The 21,959-nt window shown below is 36.8% G+C and overlaps 1 protein-coding gene across 2 annotated transcripts in view; it reads left to right on the forward strand.

Annotated features, from left to right (window-relative positions):
• The window catches only part of PARPBP (PARP1 binding protein), a 55,072-nt gene that overhangs the window by 16,746 nt on the left and 16,367 nt on the right, over positions 1-21,959 (forward strand). For both annotated transcript variants that reach the window (XM_052790188.1, XM_052790187.1), the window contains exons 6-8: positions 251-405; positions 15,516-15,699; positions 21,020-21,198. In XM_052790188.1, the coding sequence (XP_052646148.1) occupies positions 251-405; positions 15,516-15,699; positions 21,020-21,198 (518 nt within the window). The remainder of the gene's footprint in view (positions 1-250; positions 406-15,515; positions 15,700-21,019; positions 21,199-21,959) is intronic.

Raw genomic sequence — 21,959 nt, forward strand, 5'->3', positions numbered from 1 at the left:
ATTAGCTGGGTCACTTTTGCTTTGGCTTGTGGTTTTTTTTTAATACTGCTGCACTATTTAAGTATTGATCTTGCAAATATTTATGGTGAGGTGTACAAAGCTTAAGAGGTATTCTATTGATATCAGTTAAATTATTTCTGCTATCAACCAGCTGTTTTACAGTTTGCAAATCTGTAGGAGAGGCTCACTTCAACATACATATATTTTGTGTATTCTACAGTTTCATATTTCTGAATATTTCTTCTAATAGATGGCAACGTCTTTTATCCGAACCATAGAACTTGGAGGAAGAGGCTGTGCATCTTCATTATTTGATCCTTTAAGAGTCCATGTAAAGGGGCTTTCAAACTTTGTTAATTTTATTGACAAGCTGCAAGAAATTGTTGGTGAAACCTTAAATCCAAGGTAATAGAATTTCTGTTATATTTTTGTCTTGTTGAGCACCTCTTTTTTTTTTTTTCTTTCTTGTGCATGTGTCTCGAGGAGAGGGAGTGAAGGAAAATCTAATCATTTACTTATTTAATAATTCAGAGTAAATGTTTACAACTTAAACCTTATTAGGAAATATAAAAATTTGAAAAACAATTAGGGCAAGCTTATAGATTTTTAAGGTTACTCTTTGTATTACATTTTTATGAAATCAATGGATGTATGGGTATTTGGTTAGTTCCCTAGTTGTAAATGAACTTCCAAAGATTTCAATCTTGTGGGTCTGGTAAGTACCTAAACTAATATGTGCTTTACTTCTTGCTCATTAATTACTTTCTTTTTGTCATTTTATTTTATATACCTTTATATAAAGGAGTCTTTATTGCCCCTGACAAATGGTGACATCAGTTATTTAGCCTTTCTTTTCTCTTCTTTTTAACCTCATAAGTGAAGCATAGGAATGATTTCTTAGGAAGGCTCTGGTGAAGTCATTGATTTGGAATGTTTTTCAAGACCTGAAGTTAGTCTTTTGGGCAGGCTTATAAATGTGACATTAATTAGAGAAGTGTAAGTGTAACACAGGAATTTGAGTTGGTAAGTGCTGGCATTAGTACAGAGAGAAGACCAATTTTCTTAAGCATTATAGAAGTTAGTATTTTTTTTTCATTTATAATCAGTAATTTTTCTATACAAAAATTTAGCAAATCATCTGTAATAGTTCTGTCCTTGATACTAAAGAATCTTTTTTTAGACTGAATTGAGTCTAATCTTCCCAGCTGAAAACAAAGTGTTATAAGCAAACCATAAGCATTATTTAAATTACTGTTCAGATTGCAGTGAAGCTGGAAGTGGGAAGTATTTCTGAAGTTGTTTTGCAGTTTTTGTTTTACTTTTAAATTGTGTTTCTTTGTTTTTTCATTTCAACATCCTGGATGCCAGAGACATGCTGTCTGTGCTGGTGATTAAAGAAAACTTTTGATTCAACATCTAATGTATGCATTTTAATTTATTTAAATCATCTGGCACTGTACATTGATAAAAATGAGAAATGGAAAGACACTTATGTGCATGAACTTACTTTTCAGGGTGGAAAGACCACTTTTTCAGGTATATACAGTTCAGCAAAGTGTAACATAAAATGCTATGTCTTGTTAATTACCCTTCTGTTTAAGGCATGTGAGAAAAATCGGAGTGGGATAGTTGCTGGGAATTATCAGTTTCTAATTTGGAGAATTCTCTAGAGCTTGGAAATTCTTTTCAGCGTTCAGCTATTTATTCTGTTGCTTCCTCTGCTGTACCTGCTGTCCCATTTATTCTGGGATATAAATCTCATTAACATCAGATTCTGGTGTGTTCATTAGTTTGCATGTATACATGTAGGTGTTGTTGGTTGTATCACTGACCAAGAATGGAAGCTAGTTGTACTGTGGTGTTTCTAGTATCTCTTGTACTCTATATAGGCTTTATAACCTATGTAAATGTAAAATGTAGATGTAAAATACTGCTATTTCTATGTATGTATCTATATAGTAGCTCAGTGCTTATAGAAATATACCAATCAGTTGGCTGTCTTTGAAAGAATCTTCATTAGTATGCTGAAGTTCTCAAATATTATAGGACTAGTATGTAGCTTAGAAACTGTAAAAGTCACAACACTGGTGAACAAAAAAGTATTTTTCTGAAGTGTTTGGTAAGCCATATGAGCAAGGACTGTTTGTATGCCCTGCCTGTGATGTAACAGTTATGAATTCCAGAATATGCAGTTTTACACAAGAAATTTCTCTAGTTCTTTTGCTACTTCATTCTAAAGAGCAGAGGGAGAAAAGCAACAATGCAGCAAAAGATCCCATTGTTTAGTCTCTAGAAGCGTGCTGAGAAATCTGAGCAAACGACAACCTATCTGTAGTATTGCTGTTTCTCTGATGCAGAGATCAGCCAAGCTGCAAAAACCAGGTCTCGGTATTTGCTATGCCACAAGAAAAATGCAGTATTTTTGGTTGTTTACTTAATGATTAGAAGTCTGTTATTTCAGTTTCATCTTGTTACAGTGGACATCTTATGAAACTTGAACTTGCATAAAATACAAAGTAGCCAAATAAATGCTTGGTACATTGTGGAACACGTTGAAAAGAGGCTTTCTTCATCTGCCTGAGTTAAGTTCTTTTGCTTTGGAAACCTAGAAACCAAATTGAAGATGTTGGACAGTGATGAGGTGTGCTTAAGAATATTTTGAACATAATAGGACATATGGTGCAACCAAGCACCTGCCAACCTATGGAGAATAACAAAAATGTGTTTCTCATCCCCAGGTCATTAGGCTAAGAAAGTGAATAGTAGATAAATAAGGGAAGGGAAAACTGTCAGAGTGGAAATTTAATGAAACTATGATGATTTGATTCAAATATGGCACGAAGTGCAAGCAGACCTGATAGCAGGAGAAATGGAAAGATATAGTGAACTTGGGTAGTTTCAAGGTGTATTCACTGAGCAGAACCAACATTCTTACAAATCTCTGGAATTTTGAAATGGTTCAATTTTGCCTCTCCTTGTTCTCCAGATGCCTAAGATTAGAAGAAATCACTAATCTTTCAAGAATCAGTAGCATGAACTTTCCTTAAAGTTTGGGGATGCTGTAAAACTTGTAACACTAGAACTATTTACAGATTCTTGGGCAGTGTTTATGCAGTAAATAGAGAGCTTGCATGTTCTACTTTTTGTGCCTGTTTCTTGACAAGAAACACATCAATGTTGTGTTTGTCAGTGAAGTAGATGATTATTATACACCTGAGGATCTGGAAACTCTTTTCTGTTGGTATAAATGAAAAGGTGCAGTACTAATCCACCATTCTGGACATGTTTCTCTCTTAGGTCAGGCAATAATGCTTCTTGCATCTGGAAAGAACTTATTCTATTTCTGGAATGACTTTTTTCAAGTTCATAAAATATGTGTGTGACTTAAAAGTGAATGATGGAAGGGCATTTGTCTTATTGGTTACTGCACTTTTTGGTTCATATAGAGATACGTGTGTGTGTATATACATATATATATATATATATATATATACACTTCAAAAGCCCCAACTGATTTTGTAGAGTAGCAAAGTTGGTAGATGGGCAGTAAATTTTCGTCTTGAATTGGGCCCTGACTTCGCTGTAAGCACTGACCACTAGGTGCCACTATTGCACAGCTCACTTTAGTAGCTGTTTAAAGTTAGCTGTATTGTTTCATTCAACACATTTGAGTGAGTGTGATGCTTTGGAGTGGGACTTCATTTCAGGTCCATGAGCAGTCTTCTGCAGTCAACTGTAGAAGTTATACAGCTTGACTTGATCGTGCACGTGGATTAGTGCATTGAGCTTTCCCTTGACAGGGAAAATGCTATTTCTTATGTGTTGTCTTTGTGAAGCTGTGATTGCATCTGGACATGCAGTAGTATTTTGGGAAAGAAAGCACATGAGACTTTATCTGGTCTTGTGCTGAATGTTTGAGTTAATTGGATAGCATTCACGCAGCCCTGGAGTTTTGTGTTCTAAAGTTGCTGGAGGGTTGTGCAAGCATGTGCAAAACATTGTCTATAGGACTCCTTAAACGTAGGATCATAGAATGATTCAGGCTGGAAGGAGCATCAGGAGGTTTTTGGTCCAACATCCTGCTCAAAGCAGGGTCAATTATGGGGTCAGCCTAGGTTAATCAGGGCTTTATCCAGTCAAGCTTTGTGCAGTCTCCATTCCTGGAGGTTTTCAGTCTCTCTTGGCAACCTGTTCCACTGCTTGAGTGTCCTCATGGTGAAAAGTTTTTTTCCTTATGTCAAGTTGGGACCTCTCGTTTCAATTTATGCCTGTTGTCTCTTTTCCTTCCACTGACTGCCAGCATGAGGAGCCTGGCTCCATCTTTTTGGTTACCTTCTTGTAGGTATTGGAAAGCTGTTAGATCCCCCTGAAGCTTTCTCTTCCCTAGACTGAATAAGCTGTTCCCTTAGCTGCTTCTCACAGGGCATGTCTCCCTGACCAGCTTGGCAGCCCTCTGCTGAACTTGCTCCAGTTTATCAATGTTTTTTGTGGACTGGGGGGCCCAAAACTGGACACAGTATTCTAAATTTGGTCCAACTAGTGCTGATTAGAGAGGGATAATCACATTCCTCAGACTACTGGCTATGCTACCGTTGATGCAGCCAAGGATACTGTTGGCTGCCTTTGCTGCCAAGGCACGCTCCTGGCTCATGGTTAGCTTGCTGAACACGCATCAAGACTCCCAGGTCCTTTTACATAGAGCTGCTCCCTAGCCTGTATCATTGCAAGAGGTTATCCTTTTCCAAGACTTTGCATGTCCTGTTGAATTTCATATGGTTCCTGTCAGCCCATTACTCCCATCTATTTAGGTATCTCTGCATGGCAGCTCTGCCCTCAAGCATATTGACCATTCCATCCAATTTGGTGTCATCTGCAAACTTGATAGGCATGTATTTTTATCAGTGAGTCACCACCAGACATTTAAAAGAAAAAAACAGGTTCCAGGGTAGTCCCCTATGGTACTCCATTTGTTACTGGCCTCCAGATACAGTACATGTTTACTACCTTCTAAGCCTGATCATCCAACCAGTTTTTAACACATCTAGTTGTCTGTCCATCCAGACTATAACATCCAAACTTGTATGTTGAGAGTATTTTCTGACAGTGTTGAAAGCTTTGCTAAAATCAAGGTAAGTGGCATCCACCATTCTCCCGTGGTCTGCAGAGCCAGTCTACTATAGGAAGCAAACAGATTGGTCAGGCATAATTTACACTTGATAAATCTATGCTTACTGTTATCAGCCTGCACCTAATCCTTCGCATGCCCAGAAATGTTTTCTCAGAGGACATTTTACATTATTTTCTCAGGTAACAAAGTGAGGCAGCTGAGCCTGTGTTCCCCAAACTGCCCTTCTGGTCTTTTTTGCAAACATTTGTGTTTCTCCATTTGTCAGGGACCTCCCCTGTTTCTAGATTATTTGTTCATAACCTGTCCCTTCATCATCCTGTGTAAAGCCTTTTTGCATTGAAGCTCTGTCATCAGTTCACTGTTTAGCCAAGCTGGGCTACTGATATTTCTACATGTTTTTCTGAATATTGTGACGGACTGTTCTTGTGCTTGTAATATGCTGTCATTAATAACGTGTCAGCTTTCCTGAGCTCCTTTGCCTTTTAGAATTCTCACATGGGATTCCATGTACCAGTTCACTGAATAAGCTGAAATCTGCTCTCCTAAAGTCATGGTCTATACTCTACTACTTGCTTTCCTTTCTCCCCTAGGATCTTGAACTCCAGTACTGCATGATTGCTACAGCCGAGGCTGCTGCTGATTCTTTTTTTTTTTTTTTTTTTTTCCTCCACATCCCTGACCAATTCTTTGTTAGTGAATAGCAGACCCAGCTGTGTGTAACCCTGTGTGTCACCCATCCAGTATCCCTGACACCCTCTAGATATCTTGACTGCTTGCATCCTATTGTGATGCTCTTCCAGCAGATGTTGGGGCAGTGCCCTGTAAGAACCAGGGTCTGATACAGAGCCTGCTGAGACTTGCTTTAAGAATACTTTGCCTGTTTCCTCACATGGGTTGGGTTGACTATAGCAAACTCTGAACCTGATTCACAAGCTCTCAATGAGCCTCTTGTTTGTCCAGTAGAAGAGGTCCTCCATAGCTCATGCATACAGAGGGCAATCCCCAACCTTGTCTTTCCTGAAGAGCTTGTTGTATTCATCCTTTGCAGTACTCCAGCTGTCAGGCTGTCCCACCATGTCTTGGTTATTCCAATGAAGTTGTAGCTCTGTAACCATGAGGAGCTTATTCCTTCTAACTGGTTTTATTGTGTTTTATTGGATAAATCTATTTACACTGTTTTAGAGTATTTGCAATGTGCTGTTTCTTGGTAAAATACTGAGAACTTAGACACTCTAACCTTAGTTTCTAAACTAATAGCATCATTGAAATGAAGAATATTTTGGTGTTTAAATATTTACAGTGAAAGTTACTGATTATATAGAATGAGCCAAATTAAGCCTATATTACCATTCTATTCTACCATGTTAACAAACATTGTGCCTGTGACTTAAGAATGCTCTTGCATTTTGAAGAAATAGAAAAATATCAGAAAGGCTTATGTAAGAAAATAATTATTTAATAAGAAAAAAAATTATGTTTAAACCAGACTCTTAAAAAATTTTCCCTGAAAATGCTTGCCACTTCAAAGACTAATGTACTTTAACAGAATTTTGAAGTAAATTATCTGCTTTACATATACATCTAACTTTATAATGGAAATACTGATATACTTTAATCTGATTGTCTTCATTTAAATTTAATGTTGAGAATGTTTTAAAATATATTTAGAAGTAAAAAATTTTTAAAATAAACTTAATTGTGGTTTAAATTGGATTTGCAAGAAAATAGAAAACTTTAGTTGAAAAAGCTGATCTTTTGAGGGTAACTCTGACTTGAGACATCACAGTTCAAATGTGGTATCTTAAGTGTCCCAATTGTACAATACTGCATTTAATTAAATTGTGATTTGGTAATTTACTTTCCCATTCCTTAACTCCCTAATTTAGGCTGGTGCTGGAGAATACACGGAGCATTATGTCCTAGATATTGAAATTCAAGTATAGTCCCTTAATTAAAAAGAAGACACGGAGGCTGTGTTTCTGTGGCACTTTTATATCAGTGCTGGATTGAAAAATCTTACCCTTATGCCATCATACAGATATCAAACTACTAGTTCATCTGTTTCCATGGCCTCTCTCTAATCCAGATTTGAGAAGCAGTCTGGCAGCTCCCTGCCCATAATTCCAATCCTGGTAACTTTCAGTAAATTGCAGGAAAGTGATTATGTCTAGAGGGAACTATTAAGTTGGATATGTTATGGTGGAACAATGGAACCGTAGCATGGAACACGCATGGCTGCTCATCAAGAATCTTACTCTGACAAGAGTAGTTGTTTACTTTTATAGTAGCTTTGTCACTGGACTTGAGGAGCGTTGCTTGGTATGATTATCCAAAATTAATCTTGGTGAGAGCAGACACTCACAGAACACCAACTTTTTTTTTTTTCAGTAAGTTCTTGGGAGGGTGCCAGATCTTTTAGATGGTGGCACTTCCTGAGGAAGAGTCAGTGTGGTTTCTTCCACCAAGCTAAAAGATAGAAATTTTTGGCAATACAGCAAAAGCAGCAGCAGCGACATGGAAGAATACTTAGCAACAGGATTATTTTTTGCTGTGCTTTTACTGTGGGTCTAATAAAATGCAAAACTCCGAAGGGTCCAAGGTAGGGTCTTCACCTAATATTTAGTTCTGTATCATTTAAAAAATTAGAGTAATAATGCATTCATCTGTTGTTTGAGGTGGAATTTTTTAGTAGTATGAGTGTTTTGATACAATTACTTTTTCTTTTACAGATACATTTAAAATCTAGATAAGTTCACTGATACAATTTTATTGTTGAAATTTTGATATCCAAATTAACATGAACTACTGATTTTTTAAAAAATTTATGCATATAACATAATTAGAAAAAATATTGGGTTTACTTTAAAGGCACAGTTACTGCTCTGATAAAAGCATTGGTATTTTGTATTGTTTCTTAGATAAATTTTGTCCTGCTCTTCTACCCAGTAGATGAAGCTCTAGTTGACATCCTGCTTCTTTGCGTTTGAGAATAGACTTAGATTGCTACTCTTTTCATATAGTTTTAAATTAAAAAATTGCATAACTGTTCAGTTCTTATCAAGCTCTAAAACAGCTCTCTAAATCTATAACAAAGAAAAAGGCTGTGATCCCCTCCCACCCCATGATCTCTAGGTGTTTGTAATCTGTTTTAAGACATTTGTTCCCACTACATAAGTTAGATAGTTATATATTTGTGATCTATTTTTTACCTCTGTTGGAGAAGTTGAAATGAATGAATAAAAATGTTGACCTTAGTATAATAGAATTTTGATATATTCTTTTCTGTTCTTGGAATAGGCTTCAGGAGTCTGTTCTGCTTTTTATCAGGTTTTGAATATTGTCCATATCCTCAACTCTTTTTTTTTATTTTTTTTTTCTTCTGTATGCTACTTTAGTCTTTTCCACAAAGATGTATTTCCAGAAAATAAATAAAAGTGCTTCTGCATCATATTAACTTTGCACACTAAGGCCCCAGTTCTGTAAGAAGAGTTCTTGCAGATGTTATTTAGATTTTAGGTAAGTAGAGGAGCTTGTTTATGTGATAATCTCAGTAGGAGCAAAATAGACAAGGCATGCAATTAGTTTCTTATAAATTAATTACCTCAACATAAGAAAAGATGGTTTGATAAGGAAAATGAGATAGAAATAGATAGGACTGGGGCACAGGTGATGTAAGGCCAAAAGGGTTCAAGCAGGCGCAAGATCTGAGAATATTTTTAGTAGAAGCAACCAGTGACAGAAGATAGGATTTATACAATGCCTTGTTAACAAGTAGAGTTTTTACATTGTACTATTTTTTTTTTAAACTCCCTTTAGAGGCACTGATGCAAATAAGGCATTTTTAGCATGTGATTCACTTCATCTTTCATGTAGATATATGTTTTTCTCTAGCTATAAGACAGGTGAGATGAATCTCACCTGAACTGTCTACTCCTCTTTTAGTGCTGGTTCACACTGTTGATCTAAAATGTTTGGGAACTTGTTAATGTAAAAAAAAAAAAAGTTAACTGAATATTGTCAGCAAAACTAAACACTTAGAGGCTGCCAGTGAAGTCGTAGTTCAGCCGCCTGAGATGCATGCTTTAACATAGTCTTTAATCATGTGATGACATGCTTTCTCCTCACCACCTGACCGGCAGTCCTGGCTTTTGTGGATAGGAAATAAGAGTGTAAATTGAGACTGTGTAATGGAAGATAGTAGTGCTTGTTGGACACTCTCCAGCTGCTGAAGCAAATGAAGAATAGTGCATGCCATCAAAGAAGGGAAAGGGTGCTTGGTTCTAGGTCTCTTCTGCTATGGACTTACTATGGAATACTGGACAGATATGCTGATGGTCACATTTGGACTTTGCTGACTCCACTCAGTAGAAGATCACCACTGTACTGTTGGATCCAGGCTTTTGTGTCTGAACATTCCCTGCCAGACACTGGAAGGTGGTTGTTTCTAAAAGATTGGGGTTTTAGCATTTATAGTTACTCTGATGGATTTTCTTTGGTTATTTCTATCATAGATAAAGTTAGCAGTGGGTTTTCTAGTTGGGATTTCTTTCAGTTCATACTTTTTGAACAAAGGAATATTGTTGCACGTGACTCTGAACAGAAGATGATATTATTTATTAGCTTTTAAAAAAAATTGCTATTTTACAACATCTGTCATAGTGGTAACTGACAGATGTTTACTGCTAACTGGATTTAATAAGAGTCCTCCTTCAGTATGATTTAAAAGACCACGGATGTGAGACTGAAGCACTTTATCATAGAATATTTCATGCCAGCAGCCTATGATCTGAATGAAACATCAGAGAAAGCTTGTTAGCAGGCACGCTGACTGGAAAGGAACAAGGTCTCTCCAGTTCTCTATTGCTTTAGACAAATGGCATTGCTTTGTTTAGTGTATCAAGTTCATTCTTGAATTCAGTTAGGTTTCTTGCTCCTCTTTCAGAATTAAGAAGAACTAAAATTCATATCTTTTGCTGCTATAATAATTATCTGAAGACTGATAACTTTGCCCATGTAATTCCATATTCAAAACAAACTTTGCTGCCCTTCTAGCTGTTAGGAACTGCAAAGTAGATAACAGTTTTCAACCTTATTCCATTCATAGACTTATTTTTTTTCTAGTACAATGCCAGATATTTTAAGTTCATTTAAGTTCAACTGATTTGTTATGTAATATAAACCCATAAAAGAGCAATATCGGAGCAATCTGGCAGAGGGTGTCTTTTTTGTGTAAAAAAAAAAAAAAAAAAAAAAAATCCAACAAAAAAAAAAACCCCACCAAACCCAACCAAAACACAGCCAACCAACCCCCCAAAAACCCAAGTAGCATTTTTACCACATTTTCCTTTTATCTTCATGGTTTTAGTTAATCTTTTTAAACCTCACTAACAATGAAGTCCTAATAGTGCATCTGAAATTGCTCAGGTAACTTGATTGCTTTAAATGGAACTATTACATTTATTGTTGAATTAATGTATAGTTTCATCTTCAAGATGGTTGTTTCTTAAGTTGTTTTTTGATCCAGTGAATTGTCTTATCTGGGAAAAGGATGCTACTTTTTTTACCACAGAAAGGACTCTACAAACATGGACAGAGCGCTAGCCATCTCCATTTGTGCTCTAGATGGCATCTACAGAGATTAAAAGGATGCCTCTCCTACTGAGACTGACTTGACTGTACTTTTTGAAACTGCTAGACATGGTCAGTTAGGGCTTTCTGTAGTAAGCTTTGAAATATTCATGAAATAGCACAAATAAGGTAGATTCAACATTTTATAAGTATATTCAAGACTAATAAAACAAACCTCACAACATAACTTATTTTGTTATATTCTGGTGTAAAATGGCATAAGCTATGGCACACTGTTTCAGTACTAATCCACACACATTAGATCAACATTTTATGTCTTGGCCTGTTTATATAAATTCTGGTTGAAGTATGAATAAACTTTTCCTTTTCTTTGCTCCAGTTAGTACTGTGTATATCTGATGGGGGACTGGAACTCTTTCTTGGAAAAGAAGAAGGAATATGGGGAGAAAAAGAGATTAAATGAACTTTACTTCTAATAGCAAATATCCTTAGTTGGCATTGGGTAATAGAGGCAAAAAAATAAACATAGAAAATGCTTTTATCACAGTTTTTTTCTTTTCCTCAGTGAAAAGCTACAAGGTAATTGAGTCACAGAGCATAACATTTAAATTAAGGGCATAATTATTTTAATTAACTGATGCCCAGTGCTATATGTATAATAATACTTTTTCTTCCAGCATACATACATGTATATGTGTGTAAAATGTGTGAAAATTATAATGACATAGATAAGCTTAAGATACCTGTAGACAGAAAGGACTGAACCTGGCTTTCAAAGACAACTTCAGTCAATCCTTTCACCTGCTGGTTTGTCTTGGAGTTCTAGGTTCAACACAGTATTTATAGAACTGATACTACTCATTTAGTACAATGCTTTTCTCATTTGAGGGTATTATTTTGGAAACTGTCAGTTTAGGGCTGAGGGAAATAAAGCAGTTTGGCAAGAAGCATCAGGAGACTTGGCTACAGTTGCTATATGCATCTTTGAGACAACTTTTCTTTAGCAGTGCTCTCTTCTTACCCCTTGACAACTTGCACTGGATGATTTTTTTTTTTTTTCTTTTTTTTCCCCTTGAACTTTTCGTTCTCTTGTGGTTAGACTGAATTGTGGTTTTTGGAGCAGAGGTACACCAGCATCTTTTTATCCTTTTTTTTTTTTTTTTTTTTTTTTTTTACTATCCTTTCTAAGATCTGGATAGTTCTTAACCTGTGTGCAGAGACACTTCACATGGTGACTTTTCTTTTGGCTAAGTGCATACATTGTGCCTAAATTTCTGCAAAGCACAAGTTTTTCTGTTAAACCAAGCCTGCAAATCTAATGTGAATTGAATAATCTTTAATCTGTAGAAGTTAAAGCTGAGAATTGTGTGGAAATATTTGGTTTTGACCTGGAAAAAAGCCAAAAAAAAGTTTCAAGTTAACTTCAGGTTTTCTAAGTTATTTACAGGAGTCTTGTTCAGCCAGAATAAGTCAAAACACTAAGGTGTCTGGCCCAGTTCCCTCCATGTATTTTAACAGGAAACAATATAAATAAACTAGTTTTCCTCTGGCTCAATTCCTATTCTTACCTAGCTCTGCCCACTCATTTTATATTTTATACGAATGTAGACACATGGAGTTTCATTTGATGGAGGTTCTCCTAACTAGAACTCTAAAATGTATCTTCAGAATTTAACGTGTACAAAATATACCTTTCTTTCAATTTGCAAGGTATCCTTTTAGGGTAGGTAGGCAGGAGCATGGAGGAAGTTGAAAAATTAGTCATCATCTCACTCTTGGCTATGTCGCCTGGAGTAATGAAAAGCCTTTGCCATTGCTTTGGGTTTTTGGCAGAGCTGTGATTTGCAGCATCATAGATGTATCTAAAAATTCTACTATATGTGCCAATAGCAGCTCAAGAGTTCAGGGTGTGTGAATAAATATGGAGTTGTTTTGTACAGTCCATGGTATAGTTAAATCAAAAATATTGGTGTCGGAGGTAGATAGGCTGATGTTAGATTACGCTCAACATGCTGCATTTTTGCTTTGATTTGGATTATAAACCTAACTCTTAGGAAAAAAAGTTAAACTTCAGTAATACTCCTGTTAAAGGCAGGATTTAACAGGCTACTCTTTTTTAGGGTTGGCCATCCTATCCAATTGTTAGATGTTGCAGGAAAGTGGCTAGTGTTTCTTAAAGTCTGGAAAAAGAAACTGTAGGTTAGTTGGAAAGGGAAGATGGATGATTGCAATAGATCATGAAGCAGATTGACTGCAAAGGAAAAATTCTTGGAGCAGGAATTCAGAATGAACACAATTGCTGTTGCTTTTGCTGCTTTTGTCTGACATTATACTTTGGCTTTATAAAACTTTAAAAAAAGAATGCCTAACAGGAAATCAGTCTCATAATTGAACTTAGCATCGCAAGCATATCTGGCTTCATTGGAAATGTTTTGTCAAGAACATGGTAACTGGAAGGCTGAGGTGTTTTTTGCTTGTTTTCATTTAATTTTTTGAGTCACTACTGTTACCGCAGAGAATCTACGTTACTTTAAGGATATGAAATGTGATTGTACAACTCCAAAAGAAGTGTCCCCAAGCACAGGATCTTGTCTCCAATACTGGTAATAAATACATGCCTTGTAAGAACAGAGAAAATGTTTATGATACTTGTCCTGAGTGCTGTCTCAATTTTTAATTTCAGTTCAGGGTATTTTTCTGAACACAGAGTTCTACCTATTTTTCCTGGGAATCAGTTTTTTTGAAGAATAGGTCCTTTGTGCCTCTTGTTATGATTTTATTTCTTCCTTTATTCTTATATGTGTTATCAGCTGGTATTCAAAGGTGAAAATAACTATGTGAAAAAGTAAAAGGGGAGGGGGGAAAAAAACCCTAAAAATTAGAGCTAAAAATAAAATATAGACTACCACACTCTGAAAAAGATTGAGGAAAATACGCAGAAAGAGAATGAAATTGAAGACAAAATGTCATGGGGAAATAATGAAGTCCTTATGTATATGTGATGTTAAACAGAAGATAAATGATTGCTTGGTGAGGTGAGGAGAATCTTGATTATAATCCACTTTGTTGGTCTGGATGATGGGTCCATGTTCTGAGAAGACTGGAGAATTAATGATAAAGCTTCCAAGCAGCCTGCAACTCCAAAAAGCTTTTGGGAAAAGATGCAATATGATGTAGGAGCTGAGTGGTTCTTATAATGCTTTTTTTATTTGCCCAAACTCAAGCAAGGGTAAAACATACAGTCTTTTGCTTAATGTTTTGTATAGGTGCTGGACAAAATTATTAAGCTTTTAACCCGAAGGGTTTATTCTCTTTCACTAAATCTTCATTAAAGTAGTCAAGACACATTCGTTGTCTCAATATAGCTTTTGATCATCTCTGAGATAAGATCTGTGATCCCCTAGCTAATTCATTTAACCTGGTTCATAGTCATAGGTCATAGTAGTGCCTCATGACTAGCAATTCCTACCTTCATACTTCCATATGGCTTTTGCCATACCCACCACACATTACACTTGCAAAATGAGCAATTCACTCCTAACACTTGGATTTTGCATTCTTGTGATAGGACTATGCTCACTATCATTATAAACTTTAAGTTATTTTATTTTATTAATTTTGAACAGTGTTGTTCAGGGCAGCACTTTCAACCCTTGAGTGGAAATATGCACTTATAAATGGCCAGTGGAATTCTTGGAATTATAACTGCTTCTCCTCATTCACCAGGTCTGGGTAAATGAAGGTGCACTGTCACAAGAGCCTCAGTCCCTGTAGCTATTTTTTGGACACAAGATCTTTGGGTTTTCTTGTGATTCTTCAAAAATTGATTTTTTTTTTTTTTTTTTACATACTTGGATAATGTGGTCTACTTGGCAGCCTGTTCTGTTTCCATTTTCATAGAATATGTGGATCTTGCAAGTCTGAGGGAGCAAGACATGGTGCAGTTCTCTCAATACTGCCTGTTGGAGCATCATCTGTACAACTGTACCTGCTAATCAGTCAAGAGTTTCACTGGGGAGAGACCTGGTAGTTCTAATGCAAAAGTGATCCCAACAGTAGTCTATCATACATGCAATGTGGATGGTTCAAGGTACAGGACCACAAAATAAAATTAACAATCTAAACATAGTTTAGGTGCACTCACAAATGCTGCCTTATCCTTCTATAAGAAGAGTTGAAATAAAGCCCCTATATCAATCAGATTCAATTATTTATATCTTTAATGTCAAACTGCATGGACATTTCATAATTAAGCTACTAAGTTCTTTTCTGTAGGCATTTTTTCTAGTTGATGAAAAAAGAGATTAATAGTGTATGCCTTTATGGCAAACAGAGGTGTTCATCTAGTCTAATTAGTATCTATTTAAATAAAATTGAAAGCAGATTGATATTTTGAAGCACTTTCATGAAGCACAAAAGACTCAAAAAATCTAATAGCCTGTTAAATTGGAATGCATGTTCTAGTGAAACATTTTGTTTACACTTAGCAGCTTACGAGCAAAACAGTAACTATTGGTTTAAAGACAGTACTTCTCTTTGAACTTTTATGGAGAAGTTAGTTTTGTGTTGCAGCTCAGAGTATTACTAAATGCTGAATTCATTACCTTTCCTTATAATATTTTTTTTTTTTAGCAAACTATTATGTTGGACAATACTTCTACACTGCTGTTTGATTTAAAAGATCAAAGCTGTTCTCTGAAGAGTTTTGATTAACTGTGAAGACTGGCTATGTTCAACACTAATAGGTATACAAGTGCTGCCAAGATTAATGTGGAGATGACCCTGTGCCTATTTTCAGAATCGCAGGGGGGCGAATTCTGTCAACAGTGAAGATGCATTTGATAAAAGGCCAAAGCAATGGGGATCCTTTCTGTCAGGCAGTAGAGGAAGTTGTACAAGATTTGGATTTGAAGATTAAAAATATTATCGATTCACAACATGAAGTCTTGACTGCCAGCACTACTGGAGTCAGTCCAGCACGGGTAATGGGACTTTTCTTCTTTTTACTATTTAGCTTTACAAGAAAGCAAATGTCTTTTGCCTGTTTTGTTTCTTTTTTATTTTTTAAAGGACTTTATATAGAGTATTATCTTTTCCTAACAGTACAGAGCAGTGTCGTTTCCTCTACACTGTGGTTTAAAAGTTGTTGAAAGACTTATGCTTCAGGATTACAGTGTGGATTTCAAAAAGCTGATTTACTTAAACTAAACTTCTCACCTCAAAATTGTAAATAAAATACTCTTCAAAACTTAATTCGTTCATGCAGTTATAGATGTAGATACTTATAACTGTCAGGTTTGCCACTAATTTCAAGGCAGTAGAGCTATAACAGATTTCCAAACGAAAAACCCCCCATAAAAGTGGAATTAAGATTTGAGAACATGTATCAGTAATTTTGATTAAAATACACAGGTTTTAATTAGCTCAGCATCAAGTGTTTCAAAGGGTAAGGCATTCAAAGTAAGATTAAATATGAAAGAAGTCCAAAACATAGTGAAATGGGGAGTGGGAGGAGAATAAACATAAAACCCCAAACAATCAACATGTAAGTTTTGTTCTTTCAGTATTTCAACACACTAAGGAAACTATTAATTATTTTATTTTCACGGAAGGAATCAGGATATTTAAAGTTCTTTAAGTCAGATGTGGAGAGCAGAGTACAGGCTTTCTATCTGTGGTTTCTGTACTTTGAATCTACTCAGGTTTTATTATGATCTTTATAGTGATGAAAACATTAACCAGCTTTAATTATTTTATTTTACATTGTTGATATATAAAATACCTAATGTCATGTGTTTTTGTCTAGGAAACTCTTTAAAACTTATAGACACTTTGAATGTGTGTACATTGTTAGAATGCTTTGTTTTGTGAAATCACTGGAATTACCCTGTGGTAATATAAGATTTTAAACAAATTTTAATCAGGCTTCAAATATGCTTTTTCTTTTCTGAGAGGTTAAACCAGCCAGACCCTAGTGGCTATTTAAACTGGTTTAAATGTGTTTCCACTAAGCAGTTGGAGTATGTATTTCGTCCTCATTTTCCTATTTTCCCTGCACCTTTTATCGCTGTATTCCTCTGCTTCCCTTTCATATCCTTCTATTTCTTTCTCTTCCCCATCTGAAAAATTGATCACCGTTATCAGTTCTGTCTTTATTTAGCTACTTGTATTACTAAAAAATTTTTTAAAAAAATATTTAAATCATTATAAGCCAGGTAAAACTATTTTAGTAAAACTTCATTCTTCAGAGAATTAACCAAAAAATTGCTTTTCCAAAATGGTTTGTGTTTCTTATTGTTCTCCATAGGTCAAGTTCATAGTCTACTGACTCTGTAGAAATGTTTACCAGTATCCTTGTTGAGGCAGTAGATAACAAAGATGGTTGTATCCTGATGTTGTTAGGAAACGTGGTTAAATACTTAACTTCACAGTGCTCTCAATGGGATTAATATTTTTCTCAAAATGGGAACGTGAGGCCAGCTCATGAACTTAATTATATTACTGTGAGTCTGTGGTTCTATGTTGAAATTTTTATCGATTCTTGAGTTTAACTGATTGGTGGAACATCCCATCTAGTTGTGGATGGGCGGATTCTACTATAGTTCTTCTCAGTGAGGAAACTTGAGTATGTAGGAGAGGACGATGGGCTTTAAGCTAATCCTTTTCACCGTACTCACTATGGTACATCCATAGTCACCACAGTATGGATGTAACTGAGAGCCATCAGAGATGACTGTGGTCTGGATGTGACTGATGTGCCACTTGGCTTGACAAATCTAGTGCTGTATTGGGTTTACGTGGCAAGGTTTTGGTAGCGGGGAGGGCTGCAGGAGTGGCTTCTGTGAAAAGTCCAGAAGCTGGTCCCATGTCGGACAGGGCCAGTTCCAGCTCACTTCAAGATGGATCTACCGCTGGCCAAAGCTGAGACAATCAGCGATGGTCATAGTGCCTCTGCGATAACATTTAAGAAACGGTAAAAAATGCTGTGCAACAGCAGTTGGGAGAGAGGAGTGAGAATACGTGAGAGAAACAACCCTGCAGACTGCAAGCTCTGTGAAGAAGGAGGGGGAGGAGATGCTCCAGGCACCGGAGCAGAGATTCCCCTGCAGCCTGTGGGGAAGACCATGGTGAGGCAGGTTGTCCCTCTGCAGCCCACAGAGATCCACAGTGGAGCAGATATCCACCATGCCTGTGGAGGATCCTGTGCTGGAGCAGGTGGATGTGCCCTGAAGGAAGCTGTGACGCTGTGGAGAGCCCACACTGGAGCAGGTTCCTGGCAGAAACTGTAGCCCATGGAGAGGAGCCCACGCAGAAGATTTTCTGGCATGACCTGTGACCTCGTGGGGGACCCATGCTGGAGCAGTCTGTTCCTGAAGGACTGCACGCTGTGGAAAGGACCCATGCTGGAGCAGTTGTTGAAGAACTACAGCCTGTGGGAAGGAGCCGCACTGGAGAAGTTCATGAATGACTGTATCCCATGGGAAGCACCCCACACAGGAGCAGAAGAAGAAGTTGAGGAAGAACGAGCAGCAGAGATGAAGTGTTAGGAACTGACTGCAACCCTCGTTCCCCATCCCCCTGTGCCACTTGGTGGAAGGAGGTAGAAGAGTTGGGAGTGAAGTTGAGTTTGGGAAGAAGGGAGGGGTCCTATTCTGATTAGTTGGGAATGAATTACATTAATTTCCTTAAGTCAAGTCTGATGATGGTAATTGGTAAGCGAACTCCCTGTCCTCATCTTGACCCCATGAGCTTTTCATCATATTTTCTCTCCCTGCCCTGTTGAGGAGGGGAAGTCATAGAGCAGCTTGGTGGGCACCTGGTGGCTAGCCAAGCTCAACCCACCACAGTCCTTTGTGGTACCCAATGTGGGGCCTGACAAATTAGAGCTAAGGACAGTAATTGGGAGAGGTAAGGGGCAAAATGTGGACTGAACATCGCTAGAGAGCGGAATAAGTGTGGGGAATTTTGGGGTTTGTAATTGTGGGGACAAGGGGTGGAGTGTGTGTAAATTGTCTGCCTTTGTTGGTGTTGTGAAGATGCTATTTTGATTTTGGTGTGGGGAATTCTTTTGTTGATGTAAATGAAGTTTGTGAAGATTGTGTGATGAATGTATATTTTAATGATAATTCTTAAATATGTGATTCACAGAGTTGAGGGGTGGGAAAGGGACTGATATAAAATTGCTTATATTAGTGGAGCTTGGTGTGGAAGAACATTTTGCTAAGCATATAGAGCGGTAGGTTACCATTACTAATTAAAAAACAAAACAAACAGTACAAAAAAACCTCATAAGTTTTCCAAATGAACTTGAGCTGTATAAAAAAAATTAGAGCATCTGTATTATTCCATTAAGATCTCAGGACAGCAAAGATTAATGCTCTGTGCTGAGTTTTACATATAGCTTGTTTGTTTTGGTTTTTTTTTATTGTGTTTTGGTTTTTACTTTATAAAGAAACTCCCAAACCCTGATGCTATAATTTTTCAGAAAAATTGTTCTATATTCAGAATAAGCTCTGGTTCTGATAGGATGTTATTTTTTTTCATCTGTAAGAGATTGCATCATTTCTTTGAGTGCAAATTTAAATTCTGATCTTAACTATAGAGCTGAAAATGATGCCTCCACTAGCTCCTGGGAAGGCTACTTCCTCATAAAATGTACCTGAAAGGAATTACTTTGTTAAAAAAATATTTGCTTTTCTCCTGGCAGTGGCAGTTTTCTTCCATCATTGCTCAGTTTTCCTCCAAATACCTGTTTTATAAGAATCTAGATCTCCAGGAAAAGTTATTACTTTATGCAGCAGGAAGCACTACTTTGTGTTGAAGCCTGCATGAGTGACTAATAGGAATTATGATTAATTTCTTCCTGAGAAAATTACTGCTGTAAGTGGAACCTGGCTGATGTTTCTGGAACCAACCAGAAGAGTCTGGAGCAGCTAATGGTCACTACCCTTGAAAGACTGATCAACAGTTTTCTTGAAAAACCAATTCAAATCATGATTTTAAGCTTACTAATAAGATTTTTATGGCAGGGATTGTTGTCTTGCCTAAAGTTCTTGTTGTGCCTTGGACAATAGGATTTTAGTCTATGGTTAGTACACCAAGTCACTGTTGTAGTATATGAGATTTCTGAAGGTCATCTTTTGGCAGTTAGGAGGTTACGCTATATTCTAAGGATTATTTTTTTTCCTTTGTGTATAACCAGTCAAGATGATGCCAAATTTGTACTTTTCTCATTAAGACAAATTTACCGTGACACACATGACATTTTATAAAAATCTATGATGTGGTGATGTAATGACTGAAGAGGTTCAGAATAATTTTTGAGGAAATTAAATAGTACTGAAATAGGCCAATTCTATAAAGCCAAGTAACAACCATTTCTGTAATTGCTATTTCTAGCTATTGATTATAACTTATAGTAACTGACTGACATGTGTTGCTATGGTTTCTTGAAAGCTACATACACTAATTGATGTAATCAAATAGAGAGAGAAATAGAATTTGATCTTTTCAAGACTGCGTTTAAAAGGAGTTAACTGATTAGATAAATGTAGTTCATTGCTTGTCCTGTCACTCTGAACAAAGTCAGGCTATTCAATGTTTCTGTGTATTGGTAAATAAGAAAGCCTATAGTTTTTAAAATCTACTACTGTGTATTAAGCACTAAATTTCTCTGTGGAACTCCTAGTACTTTTAAAGAAAAATATAGCAAACTTGCAATTCTTGCAGTCCCATAGTGGCTATGGAGTTCTACATCTGTACTGCTGACTGTAGCATTGAGCACTTCCAGATGTGGATTATTATTTTCTTTAAGGAATTCTTTATTCTTGTGGAAAATTGTGAGGAATTCATCCTGTTCCAAACAACAGGAGATTGTGCCAAGTACCTCTGTTGTCAAATCTTGATGGAAATCTCACTTTTAACCAACTGCTTTAACAGATTGTTAGTCAGAGGAGTTGGACTTCACCACAATGTGTTTGTGTACCCCATAGCACTCAAATTTGTTGTGAGAAAATAATATGTTAATTTCTGCTGCACAGTTTCATCACAGATTTGTATATTTATCTGTGTGGCTTGCTCATCAGTGTATACCTCCAGATGGCAGTGATCCAAACTCTACTAATTGCTTGGGATGAGGAAGAAACTTTCCCATGGGCAGGTTCCTCATAAATGCTTACTGCGAAAGGGAAGGAAGGGATTCTCACACCTTGTGTTGATATGGGTTGCTTTTGGAGGTGAGCTATTGGTCTGGCTTGTTGACCTTTTCTGTTGTATGTTCCTTTTAATTTTATCTACTTTCAGCCAAAATTGCATTCCATAAATCATGGCACTGTGTATTGTGGCAGAGATACGGTAAAGGTCTTACTAGTTCTTCTGGATGAAGAAGCTGTCAGCCCTCCTACCCAGAACAAAGCAGAACTATTATATGATGATGAAGGCTTAAATCTGTTCGGAATCACCTCTGTTTTGACACTCTTCAGGTGAGTACTAGAAGGTTTTTTGTGTTTGTGTTAGGTGGTTTTGTTTTGAAACATCTTGTACTGAGTGGCTAACAAAGCATACTACTTACACAAAGCAAATGACCAAAATGCGGTCTATTGTGAGGTTAGCTGTAAAGGGAAAGCATGCTTAGAACAGTCTCAAGTTCTCAAAAGTATTCTACCTCCTCATTTGCGTTTTCTGTATCTTCAAGATACTTTTGCAATAACTGACTTTTTGAGCTCGTACATTTCTGGGCTGCACAAAATCCATGAAGGAATATCCTTTGCAACAAACCTTCCAAATACTCACCTCTTAAGTTGAGTTTGAACTCCTAAGTTCAAATACTGTCTGTTCAGTAGCTAATTAGATTCCTATTCAATTTGAAGATGCCACCTTTGTCTAGCTGTGACACAAGACATTTTTGGATTATATCCTGTTTTCTTCCTTATGTTATCATTTTGTGGAGACAGTTTTAAGTAGTTTTTTCATATCATGATCCACCAGTTGGGATAGTATTGCACAAAGGATGTTGGAGAAAATTTACATGCATGAAGATTTACTAGTAGGGTCTGTAGCTGATGGCATACATTGACTCTAATGGTGAAAGTTGCTTTTGGGGAAGAATAAAATCAAAAGAGGAGGGAGAGGAGAGGAAAGAGAAAACTCTCCCTGGTGGCTGGCTGGGAAGTAAAACCACCAGGGTTCCCAGACAAGCATCCTCTGAAGTACAGTGGTTGGTTCCCCAATAGTGCTTTTCCCA

The sequence above is a fragment of the Harpia harpyja genome, chromosome 6, assembly GCF_026419915.1.
Source record: "Harpia harpyja isolate bHarHar1 chromosome 6, bHarHar1 primary haplotype, whole genome shotgun sequence".
Lineage (NCBI taxonomy): Eukaryota > Metazoa > Chordata > Aves > Accipitriformes > Accipitridae > Harpia > Harpia harpyja.